The following is a 15,042-nucleotide window of genomic DNA, read 5'->3' as shown; positions in this document are numbered from 1 at the left end:
GGCCACACATCCTGAATGCTGTTCTGGTGAATGTACACATGTCGGCTAGGAGGCGCAAACCGAAGCGCAAAGCTTGACAATGGCTTGTTGGTGTTTGGTTTGACGGTCTTGACAAGTTTGGTCGAATGGAAAGCAGTTCTCGCTGATATGAATGTGTTGGTGGACGCTGCTTTGGGTGCCGTGTTGTGATGTTGATGCAGGGTGGATGAATCGTAAGGATGCCATTTTATTCATGCTGAAGTCCTCGGTCCGTCGCTATCGAAAGTCGCCGAATAAAGTCGGTCTTCTGGTATATACTGTCAGTTGTCGTTGCCATGTTGACGTCGGCGGCCATCCAGGTTCTGAACAGTGATATTGTTCATCGCAGAGAGCGGCAACACCGTAACGATGGCAACCATATGTTTACCCTCATGGAATAGTCCACGGTCACCACCAGGCGACAGTCGACCTGGAGTGCCTTAGATATACCGTATTGAGCATCGAAATAGACTTGACCCTCCTCTTATCTTCCATCATCACATATCATCATCCGAGCCGGACTCGTTCACGCACGCCAGCAGTGATATTCCACAACCACACATCTTGCAATCATATTTCTGATAGCACCCATCTCAAGCCATCTCTTCTGTGTCAGCAAAACTTCGTGAGTGTCCCCCGTCCTCCCATTGAAGATGTGCTTCGACAGGACGAAGTTGTACGAGGCCTGTGGGCACATAGAGTTCCGCCGGTTTATATGCAATCCGGCGCCCACCAATAATGATAGCGCCCAGTCGGATATTGATAGCGATGGCAAGATATACATCAAGAGCCGCTTCGCTTGTAGCGAGCAGCCGCAACACGCGAACGAAGTCGAGCGAGGCGTCTGCGGTCGTTGCCGTAAATTAAGGGGCCAGGGTAAAGGGGCGCAGCGGAAGAGCGAGGTTCTTGAAATAGATCAATACCACCAACAGCCAGGGCTTCGAATCTCTGTACCGGTAAGTGGAAGGGGCCATAACTTTGCCAATACCCTCGATTTGTTGATGGTGTATGTGGAGAAGTTGGATGCCAACAAGTCCAAGGATGACCCCGAGCAGCTAATGATCCAATGGTTCTTGCCGAGGGGTGGAAAAAACGATAACTCTGCCGACATCGAAGAGTTGCTGATAGTCGTTTTCCAGAATCGCTGCATCGACGAGATCAAGCATGGCGCGGAGCCCGATAAGGTCGATATGGTTACCGCAGACGCCACAAAGGATTGGATCCTGTTCAAGTCGGAGATCAAGGAGGCGATAGAGGAATGTCGGCAAATACGTGAGGAGTACCAGACCGCGCAGTGTCAGGTTAGTCGCATGTTGGAGGCCCTCGACAATCAAGGAGAGCATCGCCCGGTGGACATCAGTGACCAAGTCGAAGTTCTACCCACCAGCATCGAACCCAAGAAGCCAGAACAACCACGACATGCAAAGCAAGCAACAACTCACCTGCTCTTCTCTCACTCCAACACACGCCCATTCTCGCATTCGGCGACCAAAGTCCGTCGGGATCTCCCTGCCGCAAAGGGTCGAGTCCGGTCCATGATTCAGGCCATCAACGGCAACAGTGAAGCCAGCCACACAGTCACCCCCATGGCCAACACCATCAACCATCACCGCGGGTCGTACCACGCAGCAAAACTACAGCCTTCCGTCGTCCGTAAAAAGGAGTCAGCAATCCAGCCTATGCGGCCTCTGCCATGTCCCGAACCTCCAACTCTGACCAAGTCGGCAAAGCTAAAGGTCCTCACCCAGCACAGCTTTCACAGACTACCGCCCATTCCGGAGGAGCCCGATTCCAAAGCCTTGATCGTCGCGAATTCAGCCGCAAATACGGTCGTCCTCCGCCGCGCCAAGGCCATCCAGGTTCGAAATCTCAACGCCTTCCACTGCCCGGTTAGGCAACCGCGCTTCGGGCTCAAGCGGGCGGTGTTGGCTCCGCCTGTCCCCAGGCACTCGACGCCGCCAGTTACTGTACCCTGCTCGAAATTCGCGGATCTTGGGCGGCGCAGAGTGTCAAAACTGAAGTGGTGTTTTGGGACCTAGTTGGCTGGATCTATCGGCGCTCGTGGTCGTTCGTGGTCGCTCGTCGGTCACGTCAGGGTTTCTTTATCTCTTCGGAGTTTGAACGGTCGAGGTCTCATGGAGGAAAATATTTGAGCGCGGAGTCTCGCAAGGTCTTGCTCGTCGCGCAATTGGAACTCCGGCTTGGGAGAATGTTTGCGGGTGAACCACGGAAGATGAACCAGAGATCTAGACGACGGGCATCTTTGATAGGTTGAGGAGGACGTCGTGAGGAGCGAGAATGGCGCGGGTCGGTCGTGTTCGGCTCAAGCGAAGCCGTTAGCAGGAAAATACGATTGGGTGTCTGGATTGAAAACATGAAAGGAGAAGGATATGGAGCGCAGTTGGAGGGGAAGGCGGACGCCGCGGACCGGAGAAACTTGCAAAACGGGGACACTTGCGGCCGGCAATGTCAGTGAAAGATACTGGAGGGAAGTTTCGTGACGAGTACTGTATTGATAAGGGGACACATCAGATGAGGAAAGACCTAACTGCCCTCCACAGTCTCATCGCGCTGATCAAACGAACACTGACAAGCCACTAAATGATCCCTATTCAGTGTCATCTCTGTCTTCAAACGCCCCAGCAACAGGTTTCTTGGAGCAAAGTATTAGTCAAAAAGGAAAACATGTCCTCCTGCCAAACCTCATTCCACAACCTATCAATCCCCAATCACTCACAATCACTCCCAATCCCCCGGAAGCCTGCCTCTTGAGTCTGGAGTGGTAATGGAGGCGATAAAACGGCAGTCGTCTGGTTTGTAATTTGGGCCCGTCATTTTTCATTGTAAAAGGCGGTCACTCTCACTGGGCTTGGGAAGGGAATAGAGAAGAGAAATTGGAAGCAGGATAAGGCTGAAGGTGGAATGTGACGGTCATCCAACAGTGAATGCTCTCCCTGATTCTTGTGAATACGTTCTCAATACAAACCGCATTTTGATTTGACTCACAAGTGGTAGTGACTCCTCCATCTCCAAATGTAACAACAGCAAGTGATAGCATGTGTATCAGTGAGGCTTAAAAGGACAGCTACTTTACCTCCACCAACATCAAGCAGCAATTCATCCTTCCTCCTGAACACTCCAGTCCTTCATCACTACCACGGTTAGGTAACTCCCCCATTACACCATCACTCCCCTTCCCATCTACCCGACCTCAAACCAATAGGTAAAAGCTAAAAATGGCCCCCTCCCGGACCTACACCACCGCAACCGATCACGACCAATGCCTCTCTTCCGTCTCTCGAAGGCGTACCAACGGTACCAACGGCACAAACGGTAACCCCCCTCCTCCCCCCTCCTCATCCTCCTCATCCACCTCAAACTTGTTCACTTCTAGTAGCCCCAACGACCCCTTCACCACCTCTTCTACCACCACCAATACCACCAACGGCACCACCAACGGCACCAACAACGCCACCAACAACGCCACCGGCACCAGCACTCTAGGCGGCATCCTAGTAACCACCACCACAACCACCACCACGCGCAACGCCAACTCCCCTCTGACACCCATCCCACACGGTCCGGTAATCACTGGGCCCAGTCCCAGTCCCTTAAGTCTGGGGTCACCTGCCTTGCAACCGATGTCGCCTACCAGAAGTAGGGGGAGCAGTAGCGATTATGCTAGAGGAAGCAGTAGAGGTAGAGGTTATGATAGTGCTAGAAGTAGAGCAAGAGGCAGGATAATGATGAATGGGAACATAAGAGGTGCCAGAGCGACTCCCAGAGGTGGGCACAGCACACATAATGGTTCATCCCTTGGTTCACCCCCTGGTAGCAATGGTGGGGATAGTGGACATTACTACAATAACTACCCCCCCATAAACCACCTGTACGGCTCAGGTTCAACGCACCATGGCCGATCATCACGTGGAATCGCTAGGGGTAGAGGTCATGGAGTTATTGCGTACAGCGGATATGCTGGTTTTTCGGATGGCTCTACGAATGGGGTCAATGGCGTTCATGGATCTCAGGGCGGTCACAGCCCTCGTGGCTCTCGTGGCTCCTCTAATGTCGTCAACGGCGTCAATGGCGTCAACAACCCTAATTACAGTTCCAACGGCGGCAGAAGGCCAGGGGAAACCGCAAGTGAAAGAGCAACAGCAATAGCCCCCCCATCCTACTCCATCTACACTCAACGAGCCATGGCTGCTGCTGCTGCTGCTGCTGCCGCTGCAGGTCGCGGTACAGGTACAGGTAGAGGTGGACCAGGACCAGGACCAAGTAACAACGTAGCGCCCCCCGTCGTTTCGGTAGGTTTACCTGATAGTTATTGGGCAGATGGTAATAGTGCAATGACTACGGGTGTGGATCCAAGTTCGAGTTCCGGTTCAAGGTTGAGTTTGAGTTTGAGTTCTGGTGGTGATGCTGGGGTTGTGATTGGGGGAGGAGGGGGAGGATCTGGAGGAGGTGGAGGGGGAGCTGGGGCTGGGGCTGGGCAGGTAACGGGAACAGAAACTGAAAGGGGGCCAGAACGGGGAGGTTAGAAGCGTGACCATTCAATACGGAAGCTAGAAGTAAAATAGAAATTGATGAACTTGTTTGTACCTCTGCTGCGGTAATGAACATGCCCTCTGCTAGATCACCGCCTGAACCGAACCAGTGACTGTGTATACCGGCTAGTGTTCACCAACAATGCCAGGCCATATCTCGGCTGAAATGTAGTTCGCTCCTCATCCTCCGTTGCTCCGTGTACTCTGGTCCCATTATAACATGCGCCATCACTACACGTAATGCCATTCCCCTCCTTCAATTCAGTCATTCCTTCGGCATCGGCAGAAATAGATACAACCTTTGTCTGATCATCGAGTTTGTCCTCCCCAATTCTGAGCAATGGTCCTGAGCCCAGAAGGATAGGTGGCCCTAGTCATTGTACCAGAACCCCGACCCTTTGCTCCAGCTATCAATGGAATCTCACAAGCTGTTCCATTCCTATGCGACCGACGCTGATCCTGAGGAAGTCCGACAGGCGTTGAGGTGCATGAACAGTTCCTTTCTCGATCTGAAGACTTGATGACACCTACGGCAGGTTTGTTCGGAGGTCGAGGCCGGCACTGGCAGCTTGGACTTGGGGGGTTTTCCTTGAACGGGTTTTGTCGGAGTATTTCTGGTCTTTTTCTTGTGTTTCGGCCTTTTTCGCTTTTGCTCGATGGGGTCAGAGGATGCAACCGTATGAACCGGAGAAATCGCAAGAGCCGTCGTAGGACTTGTCTTTCGGTAAAAGTTGTTGAGCACTCTCTTGACAAAGCGGTAGCCAGGAATCCAATCTTGAACGTAGTCAAGTAGGGTTCCAAGCATCGTGGGCAGCCCTGGGCCGATCGTGTTGTGGACTTTTGCCGTCTCGTTTAACTTGATCTCTTTCTTCTTTTCCGTTGTGAGGGCGTCTTCTGACGGCGGGATGAGATTGAGAAGGGGAGCTCTGATCTGGCCGAGGGGCTGGCCGCACGCGTGACAGGTCGGCGACATGTTTGTCGTTGGTTCGATGAACGGTACGGTTGCGGTCCTGGTCGCTGTTCGTTGGGTTGCGTTATTGAGATCTGAGTACTCGGCATAAATCAGCAAGCACCTGACAAGGCAAGTCAAGGCAAGTACTTATCAAGTTCTGGAAGGGGAAAAGAGGCCCGGAATGCAAGTGAACAAGGCAAGTATACGTAATTGTTGCAAGTCGAGGAGGGATGGGCAGTCGCCTGGTTCCGTCACGAGTTGAGGCGGGAAACACGCCCAATACTTGGTGATGAGGCTCGCCATTGCTGAAGTTGACCTCGGCGCTTGCTTCAGTGTTTCGTTTTGATGCGAAGATTGCGCTTTCCAGTTGTTGGCCGCATCGATTGGAGTCCGAGTGCAGTGGTGAGAACCTTGATGGCCATGTCGTGGGAGGGGTCGGAAGATTGTTGTCTACAAACCTCACACTGTGCTCAGTCTTCAATCCGCAGCCTCCCTCGAACCCCCTTGATTGATAGTCATTCAAGCTGGACGTGCCCCAAGGGTCTTTGGAGACATTTGGAATTGATTAATAAACATTGTTTTCCGTCTTTGATGTGACGTTTGAAGCCACGGCACTCAGTGTTCTTTTCCAAATACTTAACCCGCCATCACGAGTGGGGTTGTCCAACATCGATGATGTCACCAATGTTTACACGTCGGTTCCTCTTTCGAGCCATTCTTGCCCAATTCAACGGTCATTGCAGCTCGACAGGAACAAATCCTCCTGTGAATTCGTTAAGTTGTCCCCATCTCGATGGATGATGTGAGCCCCACGTAAACGTCATACGCCCTTTCTCCTAAAAATGGCCCATAAAGCCTTCTTCCTCTCCGTCTTCGAAACCACTACTAATTCTAGACCTCCATCAACAAACACCACACCACACATCATAACCCAATTCACAGTCACCACACCAAACTACACCAAAATAACCCCCCCGTCTTCTCTCCTCCACCATGAAGATCGCCATCACCGGAGCCCGCGGCACCGTAGGCCAAGAAGTCGTCCGCCTCTGCGCCAACCAAGGCCACGCAACCGTACAAATCAACCGCACCCCACAAGACCCCGACCCGTCCACCCCCAAGACCGAAATGCGCACCGCCGACGCCGCCAGCGACTACGACGCCGTTCTGAAAGCCTTTGAGGGGTGCGACGCCGTCATCCACCTGGCCGCCATCCCCGACCCCGTCGACAAGGACGACCACAAAGTGCACTCCAACAACGTCTGTGCCGCCTTCAACGGCATGCGCGCCGCCGCCGAGCTGGGCATCCAAAAGTTCTGCTATGCTTCGTCCGTCAACGCCATCGGCCTCGTCTACTCGAACCAGCCGCTGGAATTTGATTACTTCCCGATTGACGAGGAAATCACCCAGAAGCCGACGGACGCGTACGCGCTCGCCAAGGAGGAGGCCGAGATGCAGGCCAGGACGATCGCGAGGTGGTTCCCCGGCATGAAGATTGCGTGCTTGAGGATTCACCAGGTGGCGCCCAAGAAGGAGGTGGAGGAGGATTATGCGGGGAACAACGAAAAGGCCGTCAAGCAGCTTTGGGGGTGGGTGCATCCGCAGGCAACGGCGAGGGCGTGTTTGGCGGCGGTGCAGAACGCGGATAAGTTTGAGGGAGCCGAGATTTTCAACGTGGTTAGTCCCGAGAGGTGTGTGGTGGGCGAGGATGCCAAGCTGAGCAATGAGGAGCTGGTCAAGAAGTATTGGCCGGGCACAAAGATCAAGGGGGATATGTCCGGGAACAAGGGCTTCTGGAGTGTGGAAAAGATTGAGCGGGTGCTGGGGTGGAAGCACGAGGAGAAGGAGTGACTGCCGTTGGGGAGCAAGTTGTGATGATGCATTTATGAATAATGATATTTGACATTTCTGTCAGCTCGGCGATGGCTCAAAGCTTTGTCATTTACGATGGTTGGGTTGTATTTCCGCTGAGTGATCGTGAACCGCCGGCGGCATTCGACTTTCATGGTTAACATTTTGGCTGTTATGCTGAAGGTAGGCAAGGCCACCAATTCAATTGATTGCAAACTAGTCCTGCTCATCCATCTTTCCCCCCAGCGGTTGGCAGCTGACTTGGCCTCTGTGAACTCGTAGAGTTCCGTCCTGTTGTTTTTAACCACTTGATGACCCAATCAAGCTACTCGAGCAACCCGAGCATCGCTACATATTCGTATGGCATCATCATTTTACATTCGCTGTGCCAGTCCGTTTCGGGATAAGAGTTGCAGGAAAAAAAAAATAAAAATAAAAAATAATAATCATTACTTTGTTGTAAGTCTCGAAAAGCAGCTTTGGTGCCAATTCGGAACCCCTTTGGAGGCCCAGTTTCCGTGTCTGCCTTTCTTGAAGCCAGGTACAACACTGTGAAGATATTGTGTGCAGATATTAATAAGGAATGACGGCTGTGGACAGTAGGTAATTCAAGAGAGAAAAGATATCCCGACTTTTGGCATCATGGTATGTATGTATGTATCCCTTCTTTCCCTTTTTTTGAGATGGAAAAAACTTCTCCCGTCGGGTGTACCGAGCGGGTATAGGTAAGTACCTATAATCTGCGAGACTTTCGATGTGGCCTAGGTATTTCTGGCCCACAAGAGTTAAGGTTGTATCATGGAAAGCTGAGTGTTTTTCCATATAACCCAGTGCAGTGCAGTGCAAAGACACGAGTATCGTGCGTGCACTCCCAGTCGTAATGTTGTTCTACTTCAAGTACGTAGGTAGTTACTCTCCCGATTAATTTCACTAGCCCGGTTATGTTGATTCAAAAAAAAAAAAAAAAAGAAAGAAATGAAAATATTCGAAATCTCTTATAACGAGAAAAAAAAAAAAAAAGTGAGCAAGCAAATAGCATTTGCAAAAATATTGCGAAAGGGGAAGGAAAAAAAAAAGAATCACACTCCCTCGGTAAGGATCGAACTTACAGCCTCCAGATTAACAGTCTGACGCGCTAGCCAATTGCGCCACGAGGGATGGATAGATGGTCTAACCTTGATTTTGACGATTCTGATAGTGGGTTTATTAAGCCTTGGAATTACGCGTCCCCACATGGAAAACTTTGCCCATAACCCGCATGATGATGATGATGATGAGGAGGGGGGGGGGCAGTCGTCACGCGAATTTTGAGTGTATATGTAAAGAATTAAGAATGGCAAAAAGAACGAGACCAGCAGAGCATGTGCATGGTATATGCCATTTCCCCTTTTCACTTTTGGTAACGAAGTATATATATAATACAATGCGGCGATGAGAGTGAACGAACCACCTTAGCAACGAGATTCGACGCGATCCACCGAGAAGTGACCACAAACAGAACCCCTTGTTTCCTGAGTAAGGTAGGTACCATCTGCGGTAGACACAAGATAGCTGAGATAACAATGGAATGATTGAACGAAAAAAAAGCTGGTGGTGGTTGATTGATATGATATATTCTCTTCTGATATCGGCTTGTTTGTTCGATTGTTCCCCTGTCTGCGCCAACGCCAACGCCGCCGCCTCCATTGCGAATTTCCTTTGTCGCGGCGACCAAACTTCGTTTTCGTGTGTGTCTGTCTGTCTGTCTGTCTGTCTGTCTGTTGTGATGAGAAACCAAACCATTTTTTCGGTCTTCTTCCGCCCTCGTTCAGATTCTCTCCTACGCGTCGTCCTCCTACCACCACCACCACGTAATGTCCACCCACCAAATGGTGTCCTCCCAACTGATGTCCACCACCTGGCTGATGATATCGATAGTAGATTCCACGCTTCAGATGATGATGATGATGATGATGATTCGCGTCGCCGCTTAAGCCTGGCTGCTGTGTCTGGGGCGCTTGCGAGCGCTGCCGGTACCAGGGTGCATCTTTTCGTTGCGCTCGCGCTTGAGCTTTTCGTCGAGGACGCGGGCTGTGATTTTCTTTGTCAGCTTTCATCATCCCACCCACCACCACCACCACCACCAAAATATCCAGACAAGAAAAGAAAAAAGAACGTACTAAGCACATCGTAACCGAACTGGGGAAACTCCAAGCACAAGTTCCTGAACTCGTCCTCGGCCTCGGCGCGGAGGGTATGCGACCGCGTCGCCCAAAAGTTGGCCACGGGCGCGCGAATGGTGGTGTCGTCCTTGGACGTGAACTCGTACACGTAGCGCGCGTACGCAATCTCGCCCTTGGCCGTCGAGTTGACGCAGTGGATCTTGGACGAGGCCAGGTTCTTGAGGTTGGTGAGCCCGAACTTCTCGGCAATCGTGTAGACGCGCGCGTGCTTGAGCAGCTGCTCGCCCGTCAGGTCGACCTCGGGGATCGACGGGTCCTTCTCGAGCGCGCGCTGGCCGGGAACCTTTTTGGGGAAGTAGTCGCCTGTATACAAAAACTCGAGGAAGCAGCCCATGGCGTCGATGTCGTCGTTAGGGAGCTCGATCTGGCGGGGCTAGTTTGCATCAATTCATTCCACTTGGTTAGCTTGAGACTGTCTGTCCGACTCAGGGTATGGGAAAACATACGCTGCCATCATCGGTAAAGTCGGCGCAGGCCTCGGCGAACCAGGGGCTCTGGACGAGGAGGGACTGATGGGCCGTGAGGACGGTCTCCTGGTCTCCGGTGCCGACGATCAAGGTGACGATGGGGCTCGAAAGGTACTGCAGGAAGGTGACGCGAGGAGGAGGGGGCGAGTCGGCCGACTCCTCAGCAAAGGGGAGCTCGTCCTTGTTGGCGGGCGCGTCCTCCGCGCTGGCGCCCTCGGCAACACCACCACCCTCGGTCATCTCGACATCGCCAGAGGGAGCGGCGGGAGAGTCCTCGATGATGTCTTCGTTGAAGCTCTCAGACATGGTGGGCTAACGATACGGGAGGTGCCGTTAAGGATATAAATCTAAGAGAGAGAGGGTGGTGAGAAAGATGTCAGTTTGGGACTGCCGGTTGACCTTGCGCGCGCGCGTCGAGGGTGTGTGTGTGTGGGGGAGTGTGGATTTTGGGACTAGGCGCGCGATGCAACACCCACAAGCTATCACAATGGTAAACAATACGTACTATGCTGCGTATCAGAACTTACGATGAATTGGAAATAAGAGAGAAGACAAGCCAATAGATAGCGACGCACTCCAGCTCCGTTGTGGGGAGAAAACGAGATGTTGGACCGGACGGGCAGATGGCAGAGACACGAGAGGCAGCTGGTAAAAATGGGTGGTTGGACGGGGAAGGGGAAGCTTTGACAGTTCAGTCTCCGTCGCGCTCCCAGTTTGTGTCGTCTGTGGAGTACTTAGGTAGGTACTGTAGCTGCAGGTCCAATGCTATCCAAGCTTGAGTTGTAATTGGTTACACTGGCGTTACGTACAACCGTACCATTTCAATTTCCTACACAATTGGTGAAGCTGAGGGTAGCAGAGAAGAAATACTGAGAACATCCAACGCTTGCGGGAGCTCGAGCTGAGCTTGAGAAAGCTTCCCCCGATTGGGATGAGACAGTCTCAGTTCTTTCCATCCGCAACCGTCGATGCTCCAGCTGTTTTCGAAAGTTTCAGACCACGAGAACGGCAAGAAATGTACGTACTGTACTGATACGGAAGTGGTCTGTGCATTGAGTCCGGAAAGGTAAGTATTCTGGAGATGCTCTGGAGATGCTCTGGAGATGAGTGCTCGCTGGAAACATCGGCGACAACAATTCCACGGTCAACATTTCACAATGGTGTCAACATGTTCCGTGTAGAGTATGGCCTGCTCGAACACAGCTCAATTGACGCCTACGCTAAATATGCTGTTACCCATATATTTCTAATTCATCGCCCTACGATTACCACCAAGCGCTGGCTTTCATCTTTCCATCCATCCCGTCGACTGCACCCACATTGTCCATCGCAGTCAAAAAACCCATTACCCATCTCTCATATCGCCATACCCATCCATGATCATTGCCATCAAAAGTCCAACTCACAATCAGCAAGCTTGGCACTGACCCTCCTCGCCCTTCCACTCCGCCTCAATCCCAACGCAGCCGCCTCCGCCACCTCGTCCTTCTTCGTCATAATCACAGGCGTCGGCACCGTACTTCTAACCTGGACCTTGACCTTTTTGCGAACAGCGAACCGTTCCTGGACGTATTGTCCTTGACTCTGCTCCTGCTTTGCTGACTGCTCATTCTTTTCCCCAGCAGGAGTTCCCTTGGTAGAAGGGGCCGAAGAACCCTGCTTGCCTTTGCTCCCCATCCTCTCTCTCCAATAAACCCTCCCTCTCGCTCTCGCCTCCTCCTCTGCAGTCAGGAACCGATTGATCATTCTATGATCCAGGATGCGCTCCTCCTTGTCGTTGGGCCCATATTTCTCCGTCTTGGGCCACATGTAGCCGTACAGCTTGGAGTGTCGCTCGCACCGGGGGCAGGTGGACTTGGTCAGATAGGCGTTCTTTTGGACAAAGGCCGAGGCGCAGTGGGTGCACATGATCCACGCCGTTTCGGGCTCAGAGAGCAGGAGGGGCGTGAGGGTATAATCATGGGGAACGCGACCGCGGGGCGCTGTTGATACGGGCATGTGGTGTTGTGGCAAGGCGGCGGCTTGCGCCTTGGGTTTCGATGGGGTGCATGATTTTGTTGTAGTTTGAACTTGTGTGATTTTCTCGACTTGGCCAACGGTGGGCTTGATGGGGCTCTCGGTCTTGACAACCGGGGCCTCCTTTTGTACGGCCGCTGTAACCGTCTGTAAAGTGCTGATTGTAGCTGTCTGATCTGTCTTTTGAAGTTGCAGAGTCTGAGGCTTTGGCCTATGCGTTGTCACCTCTGCTACCGAGAAAACCACAGGCGGAGCGGGACTCGAGGGGCCTGAAATGAGGTTGGCTATGCTCATCCTATCTCGCGCAGCCAAACGCTCAAATGCAGGGCGAACCATCGGCGGCTCTTCCTCTGTTGGCTGACTAGGTGGCGGAGTGAACGCTTCCGGGACCTGCTGAACGGCCACCTCGTTGACGCCCTCTTCCTGCTTCAACAGACCTATCGCCTGTTTAATAGGAGTGGGTTCTGGTGAGAGAATGATGGGTCCCGGGCTTTCACTGCCCTGGGATGTGGCGTCCGTAACGTTATCATTGGTCGTGCTGAACGAGAGAGGACTTTTGCTCGTCTCATTGTCCGAACTTCCTCTAGAGGGCGCTGTCGAAAGAGCAATCGGGACAACCGGATACTGCGTGGTCTTTTGCTTCTTGGTGGGCGTAAAAGGGGGCGTACCCATTTCCAACGCTCGCTTGCGGCTCTGACCATCTGCTCCTGCTCCCTGAGCAGCCGAATCCGTGGTCGATGTCCTCTCACCCAGCATCATCTGGCTCTGTGACTTGCGCAGAACGCGCGGGCGCATGTCGGGCGTTACTGAAGGAGTGCGCGAAGCCTGAAGAGCGGTACTCCCATATCGCCTCTTCCTCCGGAATGAATAAGGCGTTGATGACTCGGTCGGCTGCTCGTCCTCGATACTCTTCTGGACCGCCGCTTCTCCGTCCACCGGCCTCCAGCCGTTCCTCAGGTTGCTCTCACACGTCGCACACAAGCAGTCGCAGTTGTTCTCGCCAAAGTAGCTCTCGCTGTACGTCACCGTAATCTCCTCGCCCACCTCAATGTTCCTGCACGCAATGATCTCGATGCCTGCCTGCCCTCTGGTAATGAGCCTGGCATTGGCATTGCAGTCATGGTTGGCAAACCGCGCCGGGCCCATGAACAAGCTGGTGGACTTGCTCCGGCTGCTCACAATCAGACTAAAGTCCTTTTTGCGCAACGACATTTCCAATTCCTCCTCGGGCGTGATCACCACCTGAATGCCAGCCAGATACTTGATGGTCTCGTTGCGCTGAATGAAGCGGCGGGCCGTGATGCTGGCCTCGTACGTGACAATGGTGTAGCGGTTGGTCGCGTTGACCTCAAAGGGGCAGTCGGGGAGGTAGATGGACATGTATCGGCGGAGGTGCGCTTTGAAGTCATTTTGTTCTCGGGGGGTCTTGAGCGTGTTGCAGAACCTCTTGAGTCCGTCGGTGGCAAGCAGTTTCTCTTCGGCGGTCGCAATGTCGGGATCGACGATCAGGTGGTTCTGGATGATTTTCGTAATCTCCTCCTCCTTGATGCCTCTAGATGGGTGGTAGGATGTGCGGTTCTTGGGAATGGTGGTCCAGTAATACGCCTGCATTGGAGGGAGCCAGGTTAGTGATCAGTTCGCATGCGCACAGCAGCCAGCAACCACCAAAAATCCGATCACAAACACGGACACCGCAAAATACTCACATGGTCAACGAGCGCGTCCGTCAAGATATCATCGTAGGCAGCCAGCTGAGCGAGCGTCAACTGGTTCTTCTTCTTCCCACCCGTACCCTGGGGTTTCGTCATGGTGCAAGGTCGGCCACCGACTGCTGCGACAAGGACAGTGTTTGTGTCCGCGGATGAATCAAAGCGTGTTGAAAGTTCTCGGTTTGTTGGTTTGTTAAAATAATGATGTGGTGTTGGTTGAGTGAGGAGGGGAAAAGGCAATTCCCGGTCGACGTCTGCAAACAGAAAGAGCGGATGCGATATGCGCCAAAGGAAGTGGTCAGATCAATACTGTAAGTGTCGAATCGGCGAAGGAGCGAACAAAGGCACACTCTTGTTTCCGTCAGCAATTGAGAGCTGAAGCTGACCGCAAAGTGAATGAATAGTGCACTCTCTCGGCCTCAGGTCTCACGATGTGTGTCTGCAACGAAGCCAAGTGCAGCCAATGCGACTCGACAGTGGCTGACAATGACAGGCGCAGTCAAGTGATGGTGGTGGTGGTAGTGGTGACAGCCAAGGTCACAAAGTATTGAAATTCAAGCTGAAGCTGCAGCTTTGATCGAAAGGGACAGACTTGTTGTTGTTGTGGGTGGTGGTTGACGGGAGGACAAGGACGTGGTCGCGAATGAGGTTGCAAAGAAGGGCGGGCGGGCGGCCGAACCCTTGAGAAAGCTGAAGAGCTGAGTGGGAATGACTGGGGATGGAGGTCAAGCTTGGGTGAGGGTCCTTTTGCGGTCCGAGTCTTGTTGGTGGTTGGTCGGACTCGGGGGGAAATGGAGTTGGAGTGGTCCGGCGAGGCGGGTTGCCGTCATATGTATTCTTGTACTTGTTGTCTGTCTATGAATTCCTGAACTCAAGTGTGAAAGTGCGAGGAAACTGCAAGGTGGTGCGGGCTTCTTGCTTTTGGCTGCAGGGATATGAGGCAATAGCCTTGTTTGAGGGCCTTGCTATTTTACCTGGAGCTGTAACAGGAAGAACAGCAACAAACCGTTTGGTGGCAGTGAAGCTGAGGTGAGAATAAGCTGAAGCTCAAGGTAAAACTGCTCAAATCGATTGGAGAACAGGGAAAAAGGGGACGAGCAGAAACAAAACAAAAGGGGGCCCGGCATTGCAAATCTTCGCCTCTTTACTCCTCTTTTCACGATCCCACCTGTTGCCGTGGTAGCGGTGGTCTAGCCAAATTCCGAAAGACACAATTGGAGAATCAGCCGACGGGGGAGCGGGGACTTGGGGGAGAGT

At 52.7% G+C, this 15,042-nt stretch overlaps 6 protein-coding genes and 1 non-coding gene across 8 annotated transcripts; 3 read left to right on the top strand and 4 right to left on the bottom strand.

Annotated features, from left to right (window-relative positions):
* Window positions 1-671: 671 nt before the first annotated feature.
* NCU08547 (hypothetical protein) lies at window positions 672-2,057 on the top strand (the record flags this gene model as incomplete). Its single annotated transcript, XM_957936.1, has 1 exon — window positions 672-2,057. The coding sequence occupies one exon, from the start codon at window positions 672-674 to the stop codon at window positions 2,055-2,057; it is 1,386 nt and encodes a 461-aa protein (XP_963029.1).
* A 1,197-nt stretch (window positions 2,058-3,254) lies between these two features.
* On the top strand, window positions 3,255-4,441 carry NCU08548 (hypothetical protein; the record flags this gene model as incomplete). Its single annotated transcript, XM_957937.3, has 3 exons — window positions 3,255-3,675; window positions 3,919-4,328; window positions 4,394-4,441. 3 exons carry the CDS (start codon window positions 3,255-3,257, stop codon window positions 4,439-4,441), a joined length of 879 nt encoding a protein of 292 aa, XP_963030.3.
* A 284-nt stretch (window positions 4,442-4,725) lies between these two features.
* On the bottom strand, window positions 4,726-5,541 carry NCU16710 (hypothetical protein; the record flags this gene model as incomplete). The annotated part of the gene is made up of 1 exon (XM_011395771.1): window positions 4,726-5,541. One exon carries the CDS (start codon window positions 5,539-5,541, stop codon window positions 5,008-5,010), a length of 534 nt encoding a protein of 177 aa, XP_011394073.1. The 3' UTR covers window positions 4,726-5,007.
* Window positions 5,542-6,262: 721 nt separating this feature from the next.
* Window positions 6,263-7,705, top strand: NCU08549 (UDP-galactose 4-epimerase). The gene has a single exon (XM_957938.3). It carries the CDS (start codon window positions 6,514-6,516, stop codon window positions 7,369-7,371), a length of 858 nt encoding a protein of 285 aa, XP_963031.1. The 5' UTR covers window positions 6,263-6,513; the 3' UTR covers window positions 7,372-7,705.
* Window positions 7,706-8,455: 750 nt separating this feature from the next.
* NCU15249 lies at window positions 8,456-8,529 on the bottom strand. The gene has a single exon. It is a non-coding gene; the product is annotated as a tRNA-Asn (tRNA).
* A 178-nt stretch (window positions 8,530-8,707) lies between these two features.
* NCU08550 lies at window positions 8,708-10,774 on the bottom strand. Of its 2 annotated transcripts, XM_011395658.1 has the most exons (4): window positions 10,566-10,774; window positions 10,040-10,407; window positions 9,531-9,966; window positions 8,742-9,441 (listed from the first exon to the last, which is right to left on the bottom strand). In XM_011395658.1, the coding sequence occupies exons 2-4, from the start codon at window positions 10,364-10,366 to the stop codon at window positions 9,341-9,343; spliced, it is 864 nt and encodes a 287-aa protein (XP_011393960.1). In that variant the 5' UTR covers window positions 10,367-10,407; window positions 10,566-10,774; the 3' UTR covers window positions 8,742-9,340. The 2 variants fall into 2 exon arrangements, with proteins under 2 accessions (XP_011393959.1, XP_011393960.1); XM_011395657.1 differs by having other exon boundaries at window positions 8,708-9,441; window positions 10,040-10,774.
* Window positions 10,775-11,237: 463 nt separating this feature from the next.
* Window positions 11,238-14,867, bottom strand: NCU08551 (histone-lysine N-methyltransferase set-9). The gene is made up of 2 exons (XM_957940.2): window positions 13,783-14,867; window positions 11,238-13,681 (listed from the first exon to the last, which is right to left on the bottom strand). Exons 1-2 carry the CDS (start codon window positions 13,882-13,884, stop codon window positions 11,450-11,452), a joined length of 2,334 nt encoding a protein of 777 aa, XP_963033.2. The 5' UTR covers window positions 13,885-14,867; the 3' UTR covers window positions 11,238-11,449.
* Between the last annotated feature and the right edge of the window lie 175 nt (window positions 14,868-15,042).

The sequence above is a fragment of the Neurospora crassa genome, linkage group III (assembly GCF_000182925.2).
Source record: "Neurospora crassa OR74A linkage group III, whole genome shotgun sequence".
Classification (NCBI taxonomy): domain Eukaryota; kingdom Fungi; phylum Ascomycota; class Sordariomycetes; order Sordariales; family Sordariaceae; genus Neurospora; species Neurospora crassa.
This window is presented reverse-complemented; position numbering and strand designations above follow the sequence as displayed.

What these genes read in the sequence shown, in the direction of transcription:
- NCU08549 (XM_957938.3), top strand. Translation starts at nt 6,514, where the DNA reads ATGAAGATCGCCATCACCGGAGCCCGCGGCACCGTAGGCCAAGAAGTC.
- NCU08550 (XM_011395657.1), bottom strand. Translation starts at nt 10,366, where the DNA reads ATGTCTGAGAGCTTCAACGAAGACATCATCGAGGACTCTCCCGCCGCT. An exon ending in ACTTTACCGATGATGGCAGC is followed by an intron (nt 9,967 to 10,039) that starts GTATGTTTTCCC and finishes GATGCAAACTAG; the next exon opens with CCCCGCCAGATCGAGCTCCC. An exon ending in GTTCGGTTACGATGTGCTTA is followed by an intron (nt 9,442 to 9,530) that starts GTACGTTCTTTT and finishes AGAAAATCACAG; the next exon opens with CCCGCGTCCTCGACGAAAAG.
- NCU08551 (XM_957940.2), bottom strand. Translation starts at nt 13,884, where the DNA reads ATGACGAAACCCCAGGGTACGGGTGGGAAGAAGAAGAACCAGTTGACG. An exon ending in CGGACGCGCTCGTTGACCAT is followed by an intron (nt 13,682 to 13,782) that starts GTGAGTATTTTG and finishes CCTCCAATGCAG; the next exon opens with GCGTATTACTGGACCACCAT.